The sequence below is a fragment of the Sminthopsis crassicaudata genome, chromosome 4, assembly GCF_048593235.1.
Source record: "Sminthopsis crassicaudata isolate SCR6 chromosome 4, ASM4859323v1, whole genome shotgun sequence".
In the NCBI taxonomy this organism is placed as follows: Eukaryota; Metazoa; Chordata; class Mammalia; order Dasyuromorphia; family Dasyuridae; genus Sminthopsis; species Sminthopsis crassicaudata.
Window position 1 is genome coordinate 326,846,910 of NC_133620.1, and position 22,973 is coordinate 326,869,882.

A 22,973-nucleotide genomic window follows, 5' to 3' on the forward strand; every position below is an offset into this window, starting at 1 on the left:
GCTTAAAGAAGGAGTGGAATCCTTGAGATTGAGCTGCTGTACAGAATTCAGAAAGTAACAGTAAGGACTAGAGTAATACTACCTAAAATTTGGGACTAAAAACTGATTATAATAATAAGCTGGTAAAAAATATAAAACCAAATAAAAATGAATAAGCAAAGAAGAAAGAAGCCAAACATAGAGAGATATTTTATTGTAAAAGATCTGGATTCATATTCAGAAGACAGGGAGGCTAAAAAAACCAAAAAACTTCACTCATTTCAAAGAGTAACATTAAGTGTTAACAAGACCAAAAAGAGTTTTAGAATGATTGAAAAAGGAATTCAAAATTAAATAAAGGAAATTGAAGAAAAATTAGGGAAAAATAAAAGCAATGTAAGAAAATTATGAAAAGTTAACCAATTGGAAAAAAAGAGGTTTGAAATCTTAAGGAAGAAAATCACTTCTTGAAAATTAGAATTAAGCAAAATAAATCAAATGACATAAGTAACCAAGAAATAATAAAACTAGAAAAACTAAAAAGGAATCAGAAATACCTCATTAGAAAAATAATTGATCTGAAGAACAGAATGAGAAGAAACAATATAAGAATTTTTGGACTATTTGAAAGATGCATGAAATTATGAAGAATGAAGTGAACAGAAGAAATTCACAGAACAAAATAAGAATTTCCATAGTACAATAATTGAAAAAGATGCTTGTACAGGAACTTACAAATCTACCATGTATAAATTGCTATTCCTTCCAAATATACAAAAAAGTTATCATGCAGATTTTTATTTTTATTTATTTATTTATTTTTTTATTTGTTATTCTTCTCTCTATTTCCCTCCCCTCACCTTAGAGATGACTACCACTAGACAAAAATAGGTATATATATGTAAAACCATTCTATATATACTTCTTTTTATCAGTTTGGTCTGATTAAAATGGTCTGATTAAAAAAAATTAGAAAAAGAAATATATCAGAAATTGGATGCTTTGAAATTAAAATGGCCAAACTTGGTCCTTTGGAAGTGACATGATAGTAGGAGATGATGGATGTAAACATTATATGTTAGACATTTTTTGATATGTTGGCTAGTTTTAAAATTCTTTATTAGAAAAAAAATAATCTTTTGAAGAGGAAGAGGGATACACTGGGAGATTTGGGTGGCAAAAACATAAGATATTAATAAAATTTATTTTTCAAAAAAATTACTGATAAACTTAGGGGAGAATAGTTACATTTAAGTTATATGGTCAGAAGCCAAGATACAAGTTTATATATGATAGAGAAGTGGAAGCAAGAGGAATAGATAGTTTTTAAGGCAGTTTAACTGTGAAATAGAGAAGAGATTTAGAATGAGAACTTGAGTTAATGGTTTGTGTTCAAATGACTTTTTTTTTGAGGATAAGCAAATGGCATATATTTATAGATGGCAGAGAAAGAATTGATAGCTATTAGCCTGACTTGAAAGTTTAATCAAGATGAAAAATCATTTAATATTATTTAATAATTTAATTTCACAAAATTGAATATTGTTGATACCTTTGATAGAATTAGAATGAATAGCATTCATAAAGTACTTTAAGTTTTGCAAAATATTTTGTGAATATTTTCTTATTTTCTTCTTAAGCCAACCTGGGAAGTGGGTACCATTGTTATCTCCATTTTACAGATGAAGAATCCTGGTGAACTGAGGTTAAGTATTTGAACCCAGGTCATTTTACTTCCAGGTCCAACATTTGATTGACTTCCTTCTAGTAAAGCAGCATCCCTTTTTTACACTTGTTCTATTCCTGCTACAATTACAAATAAAGGGGTACTTTTCCAAATAGTGAAACTAGAGGTAGGAATGATCTGATGTGTTGGGTATTTCTATTCATTCTCTATTGTAGAACCAAAGTGAAGTTAATGACAATGTGTAATGTTTTCTTGTCTAAATTGTAATCGTTCTCTGTGAGCAGATACCTTGGGAAGCTTCTGGAGGCAGCCTTAGTTTCAGTTAAGTTCAATAATCCCAAAATGCAGCCAGGAGTTAAAGTCCAACTCCTTTATTGTCTCTTTCAAAATCCTTTCTCTTTCACTTGAGGCTCGGCTAGTTCTCTGGAAGCCTACTTCTCTCCTTGGTTCCTGAGAGCTCTTGTCCGAATGTTTCCAGCCAGCACAAACATGGAAATGGGAATGGATCTTCCCTCTGAATCTCCAAGAGTATGGGATTGTGGGTTTCTGCCTTGTGACTCTCCCGGAAATCAATCCTAGTTGTGAATCTTCCAAAGTCCTCTCCCTAAGTTCCCTCCTTGACTGAATCCTGACTCTGACTCTCCTGCCAGTGGGCTTGTCCTTTTATATGCTCTCTAAAGTTGTGAAGTCTAATGTGTGAATCAATGAGCGAACTCCTTTAAAGGTATGAACTCCTTTAAAGATATGAACTCCTTTAAAGGTGTCAACTAAGTACATAAATACCTTGTTTCAAGTTCTGTCCCATAACATCTCCTTGTAGGATCAGATCAATCATACTGAATTAGATAATTATTGTCTCTATTCATTCCAGTGACTTAGCACCTTGTAAGAATCCTAACAGCAATATTTTTCAGAGACCTCTGAATATTATTATTGCTGTTGTTCAGTCATGTCCAACTCTTTGTGACCCCATTTAGGGTTTTCTTGGCAGAGATATTAGCATGATTTGACATTTCCTTCTCTGTCTCATTTTTAGATGAGGAAATTGAAGCAAATAAAGTTACATGACTTATTCAGGCTACACAGCTCATTAAGTGTCTAAGATTGGATTTGAACTCTGAAAGATGATTTTTCCTGACCCAAGCTCAGCACATTATGCACTATACTAGTACCTACCTGCCCTCCTTTGAGTATTGTAACAACTCAAATCATTAAGACAGATTTGTAGATTATATATCAAAATGGAGTCATTTTATACAATTAGATATAAGTAATTTGTATATTTTCAAATGAATTGAAGGGGGGGGAAAGAAATGTCCAAGGATAGACACAGAAAAAGGTATAGGCAGAAATAAGCAGACTGTGAACATAATATATAAGTAAATAGCATTTTCCACCATAATTTTAATTCCATCAAAAATTCCTTTGAAGGATAAAATAGATTACCTTTAATTTTACATCAATATTTTAGAACATGAATATTCATTATACATAAATACTTACAATAAAGAAGCAAGTAGACCAGATGCCACTATTTTTTCTTCCTTTTTTAGAAATGAATGAAATCACATATGTGAAGAAGACACTTGAGCCTGCATAACCAATAATACAGATGATCTGGAAGCAAAGGAAATTGCCACTGAGCTCAGATATTTTCCAAGAAATCACAAATCTTCAAGATTCACAAATTCAGTGATGAATAAGAATTTTTGGATGTTCTTTGATTTATGAGAATATTACAGAATAATATAAAATATTATTTCTCATCAATTCTAGTCAAGTCCACAAGCATTCATTAAGCATATTGTGTTTTAGTCCTGGAATAAAAATAGGATACAAGTAGAAAGAGAGATAATTTCTGTCCTTAAGGAGCTTATATTCTAAAAGGAGAAGACATTACATAAACAAAGGGAGCTGAAAAGCAGGAAGGGTAATCAAGGGAATGAAAGAAGATACCCTTTGTGAGATATTGCAGAAGAAATTTCAGAGTCAAGACTGGATCCTGGAGAGGAATGAAGATATATTTCACCTGGGGACTTTCCTTAAAATAGAGAAGTTCCACATTTTTTGAATAAAGAACTTTTAAGATTAAAAAAAAAACTTACCTCAGGAAATAGGATTCCAATGTCCATTGTGTAGAAGCCCCAGTTTATAAAGTATACAATTGCATATATTAAAAAAATAATCACGAAATTCAAGGGAATGTCTACCAGTGCTTGCCCACACCAGTATGCTGAAGGGTAAAGGCCTGAAATCCTTAGTTGCATTTGAGCTTTTATCTAGTTTAAAAAAATAAAAGAGGAATTAAGTGAAGTTGAAATGTAAGATTTTTAAAAAAAATTTAAATTTCTTTTAAACTTTAAGTTTTTCAAAGCACTTTATGAATGTTTTCTCTCTCTCTCTCTTTTTTTTTTTCTCACAACCATCCCGGGAGATGGATGCCATTATTATCTCCATTATGTGAGTTTCACCAATCTGAGGTGGACTGAAGTTAAGTATTTGAATTTAGGTCATTCTAGCTCCTAATTTTTTTTAAAAAATGAAGCAACAAAGAAAGCTAAGAATGCATATATTTTACAAATGTTGCAATGAAGGAGTTAAACTATTGAGTTTAAATCAAGGAATATAAGTTTGTCCTGACATTTCCTTCTCCAACTCACTTTACAGATGAGGAAACGGTTAAGTGACTTTCCTAGGTTTACACAATAATAAGTTTCTGAGGCCAGATTTGGTCTCTGAAAGTGGAGTCTTTTTAACTCTAGAACTGGCACTCTATCTACTATGTTATATAGCTGCCTACAATTAATAAAAAAAAGTTCAAAATCCAACCCAGACTCGATGTGTGACCCTGAGAAAGTAATTTAATCTCTTATATACCTCAATTTCATTTTTAAAATGAGGGGATTGGGCTCAACAGTCTATTAAACTTCTTTTAGTTTTAAATCTCTGAACTATACCTCTGACAATTTGCAAAATGGAGCAATTGGTTGTTAAAGTTAAAATCATGAGAATGTTGAAGAAACTGACCAATCTAATTCTGAATTAATTAAAGATAAAGGAAAAGCCAGGCTAGTCTGATGTGCATCTTAAATTTTAGAAGGGCATATTTCCAAGCACCCAGAGAAAGGACAGGGAGAATCCTGTGCCCTAAAATATTGCAAATGAAATTGTCTTTAAAGGGAATTAAATTTAAAGAATTAAATTCTGATGCTACAAATATAAGCTATTTCTTTGAGGGAAAGTTATTTAAGAGATAAGTTGTTTAAAGAGATTGATGAGGATTGATAGCCAATTCATTGGCCAATTAAGATTTTTTAAATTGTGAAGCAATGAGGCAAGTAACGAAGAAAGAATTTTTAAAAATGGTATAGTATTGTAAATAATGTTAGAAAAGTATTCTAGAGGTCATCTAGTCTCACTTTTTTTAAAATAGAAAACTTAGACCCAGAAAAATTAAGTGATTTGACCCTACCTCATACAAGTAGAGAATAGCAGAACTAGTATTCGAAACCAGATTGTTCTGACTTCAAATGTAGTAGAAGTCATTCCTTCCTTGTGTGACTTATACAATCTTAAATTCTAAAATTAAAAATGAAAGATTGATGTCAATGAAAGCTAAAGACAACATGGGTAGATAGCTCTTATCTTGTTGCTATTGTGTGTCTTTTGTTCTTTAAGAGGATCATGACATCAGGGAGTTGATGCCATGACATGTGAGTGAATTGGATTTAATTGAGTGAGGGCTGTACAAAGTCACCTGCCTCACTTTCTCCTCAGAACAATCTGAGTCTAGTGACCAGATACAGATCAGGATACTAGAGATGGCCCTGGATGCAATGGGAGCCCTTGGCTTTTTTAAGATAAAGTCTTCTCAGTTTGACTGAGGCTGTACCCATTCAGTGATTAAGGTTAAGTATTAATTGAGGCAAAGAATCTTTTCTTTTATCTAGTCAAAAATAAGTTTAAGTAAATAAATAAATAAATCATGGAGAGGAAGACACCATGTCTTAAACCAAAAAATTCTCATATTCTGTATATATGAGATGGTAAGCATATAGGTCAATTGTAGTGTTAATCTTTTTTATTGACACTAAGCTTCCCATGAGAACAAAAGCTAACTTTTTCAATGTTAATATTCACTTAATGTTGCTCATGTAGCAGCAAGGCAACAAAGACAACTATCTCTGAGAAACTAAAAATAATTATGAGACAAAAAGCAAGGGAGTGACTTATGTTAGGTCTGAATTGGCTGCAACATACAAATAAGGAAGAACTCTGAAGAATGATAGTAAAATCATCTTCAAGAAAACATATGGTAGAAGACTTGGGCTGATCCCATATAAAGGATGAAGGATGATATGTGGACACCAGAATAGTCCACTAATACCCAAACAATGTCAGGAGAAAGTAAGGAAGACCATCAGAAAGTTGGTTAGATTCCCTGTAATAAGCTTTGGGGAAGACTTGAATAAGAGTCTCATCAAATAGACTGACATGAGTAAATTGTAATATATCTTTGGAAAAAACTCTTGAACAGATACATGATACAGTAAATCAACCTGAAGACAGGAAGACTCATCTTCAGATACAGACTCAGATACTTACTAGTTGTAAGTCACTCGATCTTGAAGCAAATCACCTAACCCAATTTGCCTCAGTTTCCTCATTTGTAAAATCAATTGCAGAAAGAAATGCAAACAATTCTAGTATCTATGTCAAGGAATTCCAAATAGAGTCAGAAAGAGTCAGTTATGACTTATGGTACATATTTCCTGAATTGATAAAAATCACAAATCTGTTTAAACGTTTAAAAACAATCCTCCCCCAAAATAATTGCAATATGCCCAGACAATTTGAATATATTATTGTTCTTTTCACAATTGACACCAAAATTGAAAAAATTAACCAAATTTACTACAGATAAACAATAACAACAAAAATGTAGATAAAGATATTTCCTACAAAGTTTTTCATATTTTTAATTTCTTTGTGAGTATACTTCTTGCACAGATATCTACAAACTCAACTATGCCTCTCTTCCTTAAGTTCTGAAGATGAGGGATCCATCCATATTTGCATTCATGACCCCAATTAAGTTTCCATAAATTTCCTTTCATTTGAGTGGTGAAAGGAAGTTGTGGTTAAATTACTTATCTGGGATCACATAACTAGTCTCAAGTGTTTGAGGCTGGATTTGAACTCAGGCCCCCCTGATTCCAAAGCCAGTATTCTATTCTAGTACCCTTTAACTTCCTCTACTTTAATTGTACAATAAAATTTTTGGGTCATGAAAATAGTGTAGTAGAAAGAACAGTGAACTTAAAGTCCAAATATGTGACCTGAAGCAAGATATTTAATAGGTTGAGGTTTCAATTTCATAAAGTGTAAAGTGTAAATAATAATGTCTCTAGTTCCTATATTTTTAGGTTGCTCCTTTTTTATAGTGGTGAAGGTTTTTTAATGATAATAGATGGCTAAAGTGGATTTTTTTTTTTTTTTACTAATTTATGTCAATTTTTTCATTACTGTTTCTTCATTGCTCGCAGTTTCTGACATTGTCCTGTCAATAATACTGCATTTATTTGAAACAATATATTATTTTTTGGATTGTGCTGAAGGAAGGATATCTTCTCCTTTATCCTACTATAAGTTTTTCTTCCTTGTTCTTCTCTTTAGTGAATTTGTCTACTCAGGAATTTCTGTATTTATGATATTTATTCCTTTGATACCTCTCTGGCTGTCATCCTGCTCCAAATTGTATCAATCACAATTAATTACTTTATATCTCTTCTGCATCAAAACAATATGATGCATAATGGACTCTCTCATTTGTTTCAAGCAATATTAAGTACCCAGAAGGGAAAAATATACATAGGAACTGAATTAAATGGTATTCATGTTAACATCCCTACATCGTTCAAGGGGAAAACTAATTTGTGTTTGTGTGTGTGTGTGTGTGTGTGTGTGTGTGTGTGTGTGTCGGTGAGTTATTAAAGTAGTTACTAAAGTTACTTTATTAAAGTAAGTTTACTTCAAAGACTTTTTCTTACTTTGTAATCAATGATGCTGCTCATTGAGAAATAAGGAGAAAGACTGGTTGTTGCCAATATCAAGAACAAATCTGTATCTGAATTAGTCATTGAACTGGGCTCAGCATTCTGAAAGAGAGAAGAATAAATGCTGTAAGTCAAAACAATATAAAAAATTAAAATAAAAAAATTATGAACAAAAAGAAAGTAAATTTTCTGCGGTTAATGATGTATTTAAGCTAAAACTGTCATTGTGATCTGTAATCCTAAAGCTATAAAGAACAAAACTCTGGCACATATAACTAAGCTGGAAAAATCTTTGCAAGTGGGGTGACATGATGGTTGAGCCTAGTTTCAGAGAACTTTACTAGCAGATTATCTCCATAAAGCTCCTTTTCAAGATTTGCTACTAGTAATAGAGGGGTTGAAATCTAGTTTACTATAAAGAGCAACTACTACACAAAACACGTTATTTCAATTTTGTTTGACTCTCCATGACCCACTTTGGTTTTTTTTTTGGCAAAGATATTGGAGTGGTTTGCCACTTTCTTCTCCAGATTATTTTACAGATAAGGGAATTGAGGTAAACAAGGTTAAGTAAATTTGGAAAAGTTTAGAAAAGTCACAAAGTAGTAAGTGTCTGAGGTCCTCATCTAGAAAATGAGTTGGAGAAGAAAATAGCAATTTAGTCTAGTATTTTTGCCAAGAAAACACCATATAAAGTCATGAAGCATCAGACACGAACAAAAATAACTAGACAAGTCTCATCCCCCCATTTTAGTTAAATTAAAGAAACTCACAAGGTTATTATCAAGGTTAAATAATTATCAAGGTATCAAATTATCAAGGTTAAATGATTTGACCAATGTGACTCAGTAACAAATGGCAGAGCTGAGATTTGAACATAATTCCAATGACTTGGAGTTCTCCTATTTTAAAAAAATCTCATAAGAAATCAAGCCATTCTCCAATTGATAAATGGTCAAAGAATATGAACAATTTTCAGTTTAAGAAATTGAAACTATTTCTAGTCATATGAAAAGGTACTATAAATCACTATTGATTAGTGAAATGCAAATTAGGACAACTTTGAGATACCACTACACACCTTTAAGATTGGTTAGGATGGTAGGAAAAGATAATGATGAAGTTGGAGAGTATGTGGGAAAATTGGGACACTGATACATTGTTGGTGGAATTGTGAATGTATTCAACCAATCTGGGGAGCAATTTGTTATGTTCAAAAAGTTATCAAACTATCCAGCAGTGTAACTACTGGGCTTATATCCCAAAGAGATCTTAAAGAAGGGAAAGGGACCCATATGTGCAAAAATGTTTGTGGCAGGAATTTTTGTAGTGGATTGAAATTGGAAATTGGATGGATGTCCATCAGTTGGAGAATGGCTGAATAAATTGTGGTGTATGAATGTTATGGAATATTATTTTTCTGTAAGAAATGACCAGCTAGATGAATACAGAAAGAGTTGAAAAGACTTACATAAACTAAAGCTAAGTGAAATGAGCAGAACCAGGACATCATTATACACTTCAACAATAATACTATATGATGATCAATCCTTTTTTTTTTTTAAATTTGCATTAATTTAATCATTTCTGATTTTGGAATATTTTCTAACATAGCTGTTAATACTGTATGATCCCTCACTTTTTTAAAAAATATTTTAATAGTTTTTATTTACCAGATATATGCATGGGTAATTTTAAAACATTGACAATTGCCAAACCTTTTGTTCTAATTTTTCCCCTCACCCCCCCAAGATGGCAGGTTGACCAATACATGTTAAATATGTTAAAGAATAAATTAAATACAATATATGTATACATGTCCAAACAGTTGTTTTGCTGTACAAAAAGAATAGGATTTTGAAATAGTGTACAATTAGTCTGTGAAGGAAATCCAAAATGCAGGCGGACAAAATTAGAGGGATTGGGAATTCTATGTAGTGGTTCATAGTTATCTCCTAGAGTTCTTTCGCTGAGTGTAGTTCAGTTCATTACTGCTCTATTGGAACTTATTTGATTCATCTCATTGTTGAAAATGGCTACATCCATCAGAATTGATCATCATATAGTATTATTGTTGAAGTATATAATGAGCTCCTGGTCCTGCTCATTTCACTCAGCATCAGTTCATGTAAGTCTCTCCAGGCCTTTTTGAAATCATCCTGCTGGTCATGTCTTACACAACAATAATATTCCATAATATTCATATACAACAATTTATTCAGCCATTCTCCAGTTGATGGGCATCCATGTAGTTTCCAGTTTCTGGCCACCACAAAGAGGGCTACCACAAACATTCTTGCATATACAGGTCACTTGCCCTTCTTTAAGATCTCTTTGGGATATAAGCCCAGTAGTAACACTGCTAGGTTAAAGGTATGCACAGTTTGATAACTTTTTGAGCATAGTTCCAAATTGCTCTCCAGAATGGCTGGATTTATTCACAATTCTACCAAGAATATATCAGTGTCCCTGCTTTCCCACATCCCCTCCAACATTCTGCATTATCTTTCCCTGTCAACTCTAACCAATCTGACAGATGTGTAGTGGTATCTCAGAGTTGTCTTAATTTGCATTTCTCTGATTAATAATGACTTGGAGCATCTTTTCATATAACTAGAAATACTTTCAGTTTCTTCATCTGTTCATAATAATTGGAAATTGGCCTGATTTCTTATAAATTAGAGTCAATTCTCTATATATTTTGGAAATGAGGCCTTTATCAGAACCTTTGACTGTAAAAATGTTTTCCCAGTTTATTGTTTCCCTCCTTATCTTGTCTGAATTAGTTTTGTTTGTACAAAAACTTTTCAATTTGGTATAATCAGAGTTTTCTACTTTGTGATCAATAATGATCTCTAGTTCTTCTTTGGACATAAATTCATTCTTCTTCCACAGATCTAAGAGATAAACTATCCTATGTACCTCTAACTTATTTATACTCTCATTCTTTATGCCTAGGTCATGAACCCATTTTGACCTGACCTTGGTGTATGGTGTTAAGTGTGGGTCAATGCCTAGTTTCTGCCATATTAATTTCCAATTTTCCCAGAAATTTTTGTCAAGCATTGAGTTCTTATCCCAAAGGCTGGGGTCCTTGGGTTTGTCAAACACAAGGTTATTAGAGTTATTGATGATTTTGTCCTTTGTACCTAACCTAGTCCACTGATCAACTAGTCTATTTCTTAGCCAGTACCAAATGGTTTTGGTAACTGCTGCTTTATAATATAATTTTAGATCTGGTACAGCTAGGCCACCTTCATTTGTTTTTTTTTTTTTTTTTTTTTTTTCATTAATTCCCTTGAAATTCTTGACCTTTTGTTTTTCCATATGAACTTTGTTGTTATTTTTTCTAGGTCATTAAAATAGTTTTTTGGGAGTCTCATTGGTATGCGCTAAATAAATTGATTAGTTTAGGTAGTATTGTCATCTTTGTAATATTTGCTCGCCCTATCCAACAGCATTTACTATTTTTCCAATTGGTTAGGTCAAACTTAATTTGTGTGGACAGTGTTTTTTAGTTTTGCTCATATAGTTTCTGATTTTCCCTTGGCAGATAGATTCCTAAATATTTTATACTATAGGTAGTTACTTTAAATGAAATTTCTCATTGTAACTCTAATTGTTGGATTTTGTTAGTGACATATAAGAATGCTGATGATTTATGTGGGTTTATTTTGTATCCTGCAACTTTGCTAAAGGTGTGGATTATTTCTAATAGCTTTTTAGTAGAATCTCTGGGGTTCTCTAAGTATACCATCATATCATCAGCAAAGAGTGATAATTTAGTTTCCTCATTACCTACTCTAATTCCTTTAATCTCTTTTTCCACTCTTATTATCAAAGCTAGCATTTCTAATACAATATTGGATAGTAATGGTGATAGTGGGCAACCTTGTTGCACTCCTGATCTTATTGGGAATGGTTGCAGTTTATCCCCAGTACATATGATGCTTACTGATGGTTTTTAATAGATGCTACTGATTATCTTAAGAAAAAGTCCATTTATTCCTATATTCTCAAGTGTTTTTAATAGGAATGGATGTTGGATTTTATCAAATGCTTTTTCTGCATCTATTGAGATGATCATATGGTTTTTGCTAATTTGGTTATTAATATGGGCAATTATACTGATAGTTTTCCTAATATTGAACCAGCCCTGCATTCCTGGTATCACTCCTACTTGATCATGATGTATTATCCTGGGGATGATTTTCTGTAGTCTTTTTGCTAATATCTTATTTAAGATTTTAGAATCATTATCCATGAGGGAGATTGGTCTATAATTTTCTTTCTCTAGTTTCAACCTACCTGATTTGGGTATCAGTATCATGTATGTGTTATAAAAGGAATTTGGTAGGACTCCTTCATTCCATATTTTTTCAAATAGTTTATATAACATTGGAGCTAATTGTTCTTTGAATGTTTGGTAGAATTCACATGTAAATCCATCTGGTCCTGGAGATTTTTTCTTAGGGAGTTGATTAATAGCTTGTTCTATTTCTTTTTCTGAAATGGGACTATTTAAGCAATCTACTTCCTCCTCTGTTAATCTGGAAAGCCTATATTTTTGGAGATAGTCATCCATTTCACTTAGGTTATCAAATTTATTGGCATAAAGTTGGGCAAAGTAACTCATTATTTCTCTAATTTCCTCCTCATTGGGTTTAAGATTCACAATTTGATTTTCCTCTCTCCTTTTTCTAATCAGATTTACTAAAGGTTTATCTATTTTATTGGTTTTTTCATAAAACCAACTCTTAGCTTTATTTATTAGTTCAATAGTTTTTTTTTACTTTCAATATTATTAATTTCTCCTTTTAATTTTAGAATTTCAAGTTTAGTATTTGATTAGGGGTTTTTAATTTGGTCTTTTCTAGCTTTTCAAGTTGCAAGCCCAACTCACTGATGTTCTCTTTCTCTATTTTCTTTAAGTAAACCTCTAACATTTCCCATTATTACCGCTTTAGCTGCATCCCACAAATTTTGGTATGATGGCTCATCATTGTCATTATCTTGAGTGAAATTATTAATTATGCCTATAACTTGCTGTTTCACCCAATCATTCTTTAAGGTGAGATTATTTAGTTTCCAATTACTTTTTGATCTATTTACCCCTAACTTTTTGTTGAATGTAGTTTTTATTGCACCGTGATCTGAAAAGTAAGCACTTACTATTTCTGCCTTCCTGCATTTAATTTTGAGATCTTTATGTCCTAATATATGGTCAATTTTTGTATAGGTTCCATGAACTGATGAGAAGAAAGTATACTCCTTTCTGTCACCATTCAGTTTTCTCCAAAGATCTATCATACCTAATATTCCTGATATTCTATTTACCTCTTTAATTTCTTATTTGTTTTTTGGTTTGATTTATCTAATTCTGAGAGTGCAAAGTTGAGATCTCCCACTATTATAGTTTTCTTGTCTATTTCTTCTTCCAACTCTCTTAACTTCTCCTTTAGGAAGTTAGATGCTGTACCACTTGGTGCATATATCTTTAGTATTGATAGTGCTTCATTGTCTATGCTATCCTTTAGCAATATACAGTTTCTTTCCTTATCCCTTTTACTTAGCTCAATTCTGATGAGAGTAAGGTTCACACGATGTTCATCACCATCTCTAACTTCCCTCAGATGTGATAGTTTTTCTTTGCCTCCTTGTGGGATGTAGTTTCCCTCTTTTTATCTCCCTTTTTCCCTTTTTCTGACACTATCCCCTTTTCATCAAAATCAAATTATACGTGAAGTGTTATTATATATCCACAACAGAAATACAGCTCTCAAGAGTTCCTTTTACCTTTTTCTGCTTCTCTTGAGTTCTGTGATTAGAGATCAATTTTTTTGTTTAGATCTGATTTTTTCCTTAGAAACATATGTAATTATCTGTTTCATTAAATGTCCATCTTCTTCCATGGAAGAAAATGCTAAACTTAGATGGGTAGTTTATTCTTGGCTGCACTCCAACTTCTTTTGCCTTTTAGAATATCAGATTCCAGGCTTTTGATCCTTTAATATAGAGGCAGCCAGATCTAGAGTGACCCTTATTGTGGCACCTTGGTATTTCAATTTTTTTTCCTGGCTGCTTATAATATTTTTTTCCTTAGTTTATCAGTTCTGAAATTTGAGCTCCATAAGAAAGTGAGTAGGCCTGGGTATCAAGGGCCAGGAAGTATAAGTGCCCTGCCAGGAGCCCTGCTGTGAGGATTAGTGACTGCCTTGGGGCTAGAGGTTAAGCAGCAAAAGTATCACTGCCTCCCCACAAACTCCCACTTTGAGTATTAACAGTTGTCCTGTTTCCTCACCAAACCAGAAGTGTCTCTAGCTGAGCAGAGTAGTTGAGCTAGGGAAATTCCACTACCCCAGGCCAAGCCCCTCACTATGCAGGTGAGAGGCTGACCCGGAATGTGCCCCTGCTGTGTGTGACTGCCCCTCAACAAGAGCCTCTAGCTGCAGAATGCTGGGAAGAGCTGTGTTATGGTTTGTGCTGAGTCACTTCCAGTTGTGGGTGGCTGCAGCCAGATCCTCTTAGGCTCTGGCATCCCTCAGTCTATCCACTATCCTAGGCTCCAACTTCTCTGCTGGTCCACTACTCTGTGACCAAAGCAAAGCAGTCAGGCTATGGCAGAGAGCTCTATGTAAACCTTCCAAGCGCAGAGGCTGCCCCACTCCCGATTCTATCCCTGCCCTGTGCTGGTCTACTCCCGCTACCTCAAGACAAGCCTATTTTGGCAATGTTCCAGATTCTCTTAGGCTGGTAAGTTGTTGTACTTCTAATATTCATGGGTTTTACCAGTCAAGCGCTATTTTTGAGGCTGAATTAAATAGTTGGTAGTGAGGGAATAAGAGAGCTTAGAAAGTTCCTTGTGGCTTCTCCACCATCTTGGCTCTGCACCCTATGATGATCAATCCTGATGGATGTGGCTCTCTTCAACAATGAGATGATCCAAATCAGTTCCAAGTGTTCAGTAAAGAAGAGAATCAGCTACACTCAGATAGAGAACTATGGGAAATGAGTGTAGACCACAACATAGCATTTCTTCTCTTTCTTTTTTTGCTTTAATTTTTGTTTTCCTTCTCAGATTTTTTTCTCTTTCTAGATCTGATTTTTTCTTGTGCAGCAAAATAACTGTATAAATATGTCTACATATATTGTATTTAACATATACATTAACATATTTAACATGTATTGTGCTACCTGTCATCTAGGGAGGGGGTGGGGGGAAAGGGGGCAAAAGTTGGAACAGAAATTTTTTCAAGGGTCAGTGCTGAGAAATTACCCATGCATATGTCTTATAAATTAAAAGCTATAATAAAAATAAAATAAAATAAAACAAACATACAAAAGAAAAAAAATCTCAATTGACTTTATTTCAGTATTGAATTCAACTTCTCTTAAACTTTTCTAAATCATTCCCCAGGTTGTTATTATTATTTCCTTTGCCTTTTTATTTTCTTAATGCTATTTAATTTTTCCAAATACTTACAAGGATAGATTTCAAAATTCATCTTTTCAAAACCTTGTGTTCCAAAATTTTCCTCCCTTTCTCCTTCCCTTCCCTCCCAATGACAGAAAGCAATCTGATATAGGTTAACATGTGCAATTCTTCTAAACATATTTCCATATGTGTCATGCTGTGCAAGAAAAATCAGATCAAAAGAGAAAAAAAACCACGAGAAATAGAAAAACAAGCAAACAACAACAAAAAGTTAAAAAATCCCCTGCTTTGATCCACATCTAGTCTCTACAGTTCTCTTTCTGGATGTGAATAGCTCTTTCCATCACAAGCCTATTGGAATTGCCTTGAATCACAACATTGTTAGAAAGAGCCAAGTTTTCAATATTCACTTTTGCAAAACCTTGTGTTACAAATTTTTCTCCCTCTCTCTTTCTCTTTCCCCTCCCCAAGATAGTAAGCCATCTGATATAGGTCAAACATATTCTCCTCTTTCTTTGAGAAGATACATGACATAGTAGAAAATGCAATGGCAAAAAGCATGTTTCAGTGAAAAAAGCACAAGTTCAAAAGTTAGAAAACTTAGCTTCAGACATCATCTCTACTGCTTACTGTCATGTGAACTTAGACAAAATCACTTCAATTCCTATTAGACTACATAGCTTCTGAGGTTCCTTCTATCTTTGAACACAGTGGAGAGGAAAAGGTAAGAGGAATAAAGTAGATTTTTAAACTACTTTTAAAACATCTTATTTTAGGGTCCTTGGTCAGTGAATCTCAGTTTCTTACTTGTAATTTGAGATGACCATATGTCTTGTCTCTGTCCTCTGTATGTCTATTTCCTCTGTAGGGTTAAAATTCTTCCATGACTCTAAGTAGTATGCTTTGTTTAATAAGGCAGAAAAGTGAAATACCTTTCAGAAAATTTTCCATTAATAAAAACTAATAAAAATGATTTTCACATATAGAGTATCAAGCTTCAGTTTTTGGGGAAATTTATTCACTAAATATGAATAATAATTGAGGCATGACATACTTACATAAGAAAACAGAGTTTTCTTAATATGAATTTGCTTTGAGGAGTTCAACATTCTAAGTAATCCATTACTAACAATATTCATGAGGACAGGAAAGCAGTTTATTCTCTTGGAGTTACATACAAGAGAAAATCTGTAATCCTTAAAAAACAAAACAAGTGTTAGTTCAAAATCATAAGAAAGCCAATATAAGTATTCAAATAGAATATGTGCATATTTTTAAAAACATTGACAGGATGTTCTAGGCTAAAGGTGAGTAAACTACTCTGCAGCCCAAATTTGGATAGTGAGTTAATGTTTTTCATTTTAAAAATGTTAGTATATTTTCAAATATGAAAATGTACTTATCTTATAAACTAGTACAAAAATAGAAGGTGGGCTGAGTTGATTTTTGGATTGTAGCATATCATCCCATTTTAGAAAATTAGTTTATGTATGTCAAATGACTATGAGGTCCCTAAGCTTCACTGAGTGAATAGTAATGCCCACTCTAGTGTAGAACTTCATTTATCTTAGCGTTATGTGCTTCAGTCTTGAAAGATCATATTTTTAAAATAAATTTTACTCATAAAGATTGTATGTGTGTCGGAAAGGAATAGCTGGTAATTCTTGAGCCTTAGTCTCATCAGAATTGATTAAATATAGATAGATAAATAGATAGATGATATAGATATATAGATATATACACAGAGAAATCTGTCTTACACACATACTCTCTCTTTCTCTTTCTCTCTCTCTTTCTCTCTTTCTCTTTCTTTCTTTCTCTCTCTCTCTCTCTCTCTCTCTCTCTCAACCTGGTATAGAAATCTAACTTATCCAATAGGGAAATAGAAAAGGATAAGAATAAGAGAACAATGGTGGGAAAGAGAGGAGATGAAAAAAGGGAAGCAATGATCTGAAGTAAAAGAGATAAGAATCACTGACATTTAGCACAATATCTGGCATATGGTTAGTGCTTAATAGTAATAGCCCCTGTAATAACCTTAGAGAGTTGCCAGGTGGCATGGGGTAGATAGAGTTCTGGGGTCAGGAAGACCTGAGTTTAAATACAGTTTTAGACACTTAGTAGTTTTGTGATCCTGGGGAAGTAACTTAACCATGTTTGTCTAGTTTTCTCATCTATAAAATGAGCTGGAAAAGAAAGTGGCAAAACACTTCACTATCTCTGCCAAGAAAAATCCATATTGGATGATGAAGAATCAAACATCACAGATATGACTTGAATAGCAACAAATTCATACAGCATTTTAAGGCACTTTACAAATATTGTCTCATTTGATTCTACCAACAACCCTGGGATGTAGGTGCTATTATTATTCTTATTTTGCAAATTAGGAAACTAAGACAGGCAATGATTAAATTACTTATTGAAAATCACATAACTAGGAAGTGTTTCTGGTAGGTCAGTCAAATCTTCCTGACTCAAGTCCACCAGCTGTTTGCTTTATTAGTAGATGCTTGTTGATGGGTTTTCATGTTTTTATTTAACATTAATATCAAAACTATAAAAATGTTGTCTTTTATTACATTGGGAAATTTGGGCAATAAAATTAATGGATAGCTTCTACCATAAAATTAAAAAAGTAATTTAGAAAAATAAACAATTTGCTAAATGGAGTAATTTGTCCACAGAGTGAAGATTGTGAAGAATTTTGTATTTGATTGCAAAGCAAACTAGTTGACATATATGAATTAGTGAGAATGGCCTTCCTATTTTATACAGAATAATATAAACAACACTTTGATTAAAAAACTGGAAATAGAAACCAACCTACCTCCTTTTTTCCTGATACTATTATAGCTCCACTGTAGGAAAGGTCAGTTGTTCCATTTCTTTTTTCAAAGTCATCTATTTCCAGAACTATATTCTGGTGCTTCAGAGAATTTATAAAATCTTCAATATTAGATCCTAATACATAGTTAAGAAGAAGATACCAGGAAATTATTAAAATATGGATTTTTGTAAAACTCAGTTTTACACATCCCAAAAGGAATTATTCCATTTATATTTAAGATAACAAAAATGATAGTGCAAGCTGCAATAGATTCTGCTAAAATGCCATAGGCTAGGTTTCTTAAATCAAAAATTTTTGAAAATTCAAGTTTTAATAATGTGAAAAATAATTTATCAAGTCAACATTGCAATCTTCTGAATTATTATGATTTCCCCCCACTTAATGCTATTTTATTGTTTGCAAATATATATCAAGATATTTTTCAACATTTTAAAAATAAGATTTTGAGTTCTAAATTTTTCTTTTCTTCTTCCTTCTTCCTCCCCTACCCAAGACAGCAATCTGATATAAGTTATTCATATAAACATATTTCTACATAAGTCATGTTATGGAAGAAGAATCAGAGCAAAAGGGAAAAATCATCAGAAAGGGAAAAATTTTGTATTCAGATTCTAATCAGTTCTATCTCTGAATATGGATAGCATTTTCTATAATGAGTGTTTTGGAAATGTCTTGGATCATTGTATATGAGTTTTAAAAGAGATTTTCTATCTCCAACTAATTCATGGAATTAAAATTCCATGTAAAAATCCCCTTATGATCCTGATACTTTTCTAGTAGTGAAACTCAGTCTTTTCTGTTGTCTACTTTTTCCTCCCAACTTGCAGTTTCAGCATTTAGCACATATCATAATATCTTTTCCAAAATACAGATTTGTTTTTATAATGTGAGATCACTTAATATATCTTCTTTTCTGTGAAGGTTTTGCTGAACCACTTTAATTCTTCTTGTTATCTTCTGTGTGGGATATATTCTCTCAGAAATCACCACAAATTACAGACACATAATCTTTTATTTCTCCCACAAGCTAACTTTTAGCTAAGGACCATTGATGGGTTCTCAGGAGCCCAGTTGTTCACATGGTATTCACAAGAGAATTTTAGGAAAGTCACAGCATGTTGTGTCCACTATAGTGAAATAGTAGAAAGTGTATAAGAATCAAATAAAGTAGAAAATCATGTATTGCTTGTGATCTGCATTAGGGGAAAGAAGTCTCATGAGATTAAATTAGTAGTATCCAAAATAGTTTCTTTGTATAAGATAACTTATAGAGATATGAGAAAAAATATTAGACTTTATATATTTATTTTTAAAAAGTCTAAAATAGAAATAAAATTTTATGACTGGGAGCAACCACCAAATAGTGGAATGACTAAATAAGTCATGATATATGATAACATCATGGCATATATCTGTGCTATCAATAGCATTTGTTAAGCACTACTATGTATCAGGATCAGGCTCAATACTAAGTAAGCACTGCAGATACAAAAACATTTTGCAAAAGACATTCTCTGCTTTTAAAGATATCACTACCTAAATGCAAATGATTATATACAACAAACTATATAAAGAATAAATTGGAAATCATCAATAGAGATAAGACACTAGAGTTAAGAAAGATTTGGAAAAGCTTCTTGTAGAAGATGGGATTTTAGTTAAGACTTGAAAGAAGCCAGGGATGTCAGGAGGTGGAGATGGAGAGGAAGAATATTCCAGGCATGGGGGACAGACAGTCAGTGAACACAGAAATGATGAATACAGAAAAGCACAAGATGTATGAATTGTTTTAAAATGAAATGAGCAGAAACAAGAAAACAATATATGCCATATGTAATGTAATGATACAATAATTATAACAAGTTTAATGGAAAGAATAATCACCAAAACAAAAGAATCAAAACTGAAATGTTTTGAAATTATAATGACCAAGCAAGCTTAACCAAGCAAAGTTCCAAGGAAGATATAGTAAAACATTTTTTCTCACTTCTTTGAAAAGATATTTATGGTTGTGGAACACCACATATAATGTTAGATTTTTTTTTTAATATTTAACTAGTTTAGGTAAATGTTAAAAATATTTTTTATATTTTATTTTATTTTATAATTTATTTATTTTAAGCTTAAATGCAACATAGAAAATTTAAATATGAAATAATAGAGGAAAAAAGATTGTCATGTATACAGTAGAAAACGAGAAGATTGATTCAATATAAAGTAATATTTTTCCATGTCAAGAAAACCTATATAATATTTACCACAGATTGTTTCCATGGCCATCCAGGCTTGCTTTGCTTCCTTTTAGGTTTTCTTTTGTTCTCTGCTGTGCACTTTATCCTTTATTTCCCACCCCCCCTTCTTTATTTGCCCAAAGAAGGCTATAATTAGGCATGGATGTATATATACACAAATACACACACATGTAAATATATATACATAATATATAAATATACACATATATAAGCAACATATACAATGATATTGATAAACGTACATATATGTAGACTACACTATTTTCCATGTTTTTCTAAACCAACCAGCTTATCATTTCCATATACCAGAGTATCTCAACCCAATCATATTCTAAGTGAGAGATTGTTTATAAAAGTTTCCCCCCACTTTTTGCATTTCTTCTTTATTGGCTGAATGTTTTATTTATACCAAAGAATTTTGCATTTAAGTTTAAAAAAGCCGCTCTTAAACTTACATGAACTGATGCTAAGTGAAATGAATAAAACCAGGAGAACATTGCCCTCAACAACAAGATTATGCAGTGATCAATTCTGATGCATGGTTCTTTTCAAAAAATGACAACTGATCTAGAGACAGTTTGAGGAAAAATAATATGGAAATATTGGACAGCCTCAAAATTATATTAAATAAAAAGGCTCTTGATGTGATGTTAAAAGATTATTGAGGGAAATTACTCTGCAGTTCTAGAACAAGAAGGACAAAGCAGAAATAGAAATCACCACCTGAATCACCACATGAAAGAGGTCCCAGGAGGAAAACTTACAAAATATCCTAGCAAGTTTCAAAGTTCCCAGGTTAAGGAGAAAATATTAGAAACAACAAGAAAAAACAATTTAAATATTGTGGAACTACAATAAAAATTACACCAGACCAGCAGCTTCATTGAAGGATCATATATCTTAGAATACTATATTTTGTAGAGCAAACGAGCTGGAGTAACTCACCCAGCAAAATTAAGTGGAATCCTGAACAATCCACAACAACAAAATGGATATTTAACAAAATGAAAGGCTTTCAGATATTTGTGAGAAAAAGCAGAGCTTAAGGAAAAATGAACATATAACATCCAGAGTAAACATTAAATACAAATTTTAAGGAACTCAAAAAAGTCTAATAATTTATATCTTATGTATGAAAATGTTATTAGTTCTTTTATGATAGTCATTTTTATTTGGATAGTTTGAAAGAAATGCTTGGGTTGAGCTGGTAGGGTGATTCTTAAAAAAAACTCAAAATGTAGGGAAAGATAGAAAGTACTGATTATCTCATATAAATGAGGTAAAAAATGAAAACTAGATAAAGACATAAAAAACTAATAGAGGGAAGAACAGGTCAAAGCTGAAACCTTACTCTCATTTGCAATGGGTTAAAGAGGGAACAACATATACATACAGAAGGGCATAAAATCATATTAAATTTAAAAAGAAGTAATAGGGTAAGGGAATAGGGTGGGGGGAGAAGATAAAAGAGAGATTCTTAGAGGGGTGGATAACTTAAGGAATAGAAAATCAAAATACCAGATAAAAGTAAAGTTGAGGAGTTAAGAGGGAGAGGAGTAGGGTGAAAAAGATGAATAGGAAAAATAGGAAGGAGGGAAAATATACAACAAATAATTATAACCTAGAATGTGAATGGAATGAACTCACACATATACAAATATGAACATAAAACACTTTATAGAAAAATAAAGTTAGATCTAAATAATTAATGTTTATTGTTCATTGGTAGGTAAGGTTGGCATAATATTTTAATGACAATGTTATCTAACTAATCTATTTATATAATGCCATCTCAATTAAATTACTAGAAACATTTTACCAAATTAGAAAAAAATAATAAAATTCAATTAGAAGAATAGAAGATCAGGAATTTCAAAGAAATCAGGGGAAAAAGATATAAAAGAAGCCAATTTAATAGTATCAGACCTTCAGCCATATTATAAGGTTAGAGCATTTTTGAAGCATAAAATAAATAGTTTTGATTATTTTAAATTAAAATTTTAGTTGTCATAAATCTTGTCCTTTTTAATTTAAGAAAATGTCTTTTATCATTTCTTTGCATCTTAGAACATCATATGATATTCTCTTTGCCCAATTTTAGTTTTTAGAGATTTGGTTTTCTCTTTCAAGTTGGTTAACTTAATTTTTGTAATTTTCTTGATTTTCTTGCATTTTTCTTTTTTTTTCTTCTAATTTTTCCTCAGTCTCTCTTATTTGATTTAAAAAATTCTTTTAAAAGTTCTTCTAAGAATTCTTTTTTTTTTTTGCTTGAAAAAGGAGTGGCTTTTTCCCTTTTTAAAAATAATATTTTTTTAATTTTCAAAATATATGCAAAGATAGTTTTCAACATTCCCCTTTGCATATTGAAAATTTCCCCATCCCTTCACTCCACTCCCTTCCCTACATGGCAAATAATCCAATACATGTAAAATATGTGCAGTGCAGTTCTTTTACACATATTTTCACATTTGTCATGTTGCACAAGAAAAATCAGAAAAAAAAGAAAACAAAAAGCAAGCAAACAACAACAAAAAAGTGAAAATATTATGATATGATTCACATTCTTTCTGCAGTCTTCTTTCTGGATGCAGGTAGCTCTCTCCATCATAAGTATATTGAAATTGCCTGAATTACCTCCTTAGTGAAAAGAGCCATTGATAATTGCATAATCTTCTTTTTTTTTTGCGGTCAGTGTTCTTTCGATTCTATTCAT

At 32.3% G+C, this 22,973-nt stretch overlaps 1 protein-coding gene across 1 annotated transcript in view; it reads right to left on the minus strand.

The window, feature by feature from the left end:
* Positions 1 to 22,973, minus strand: part of LOC141538798 (ABC-type organic anion transporter ABCA8-like) — a 104,682-nt gene that overhangs the window by 22,197 nt on the left and 59,512 nt on the right. Inside the window, 5 exon segments of the mRNA XM_074260614.1 lie at positions 3,170 to 3,283; positions 3,772 to 3,945; positions 7,717 to 7,824; positions 16,216 to 16,353; positions 17,988 to 18,121. Of these exon segments, the coding sequence (XP_074116715.1) occupies positions 3,170 to 3,283; positions 3,772 to 3,945; positions 7,717 to 7,824; positions 16,216 to 16,353; positions 17,988 to 18,121 (668 nt within the window).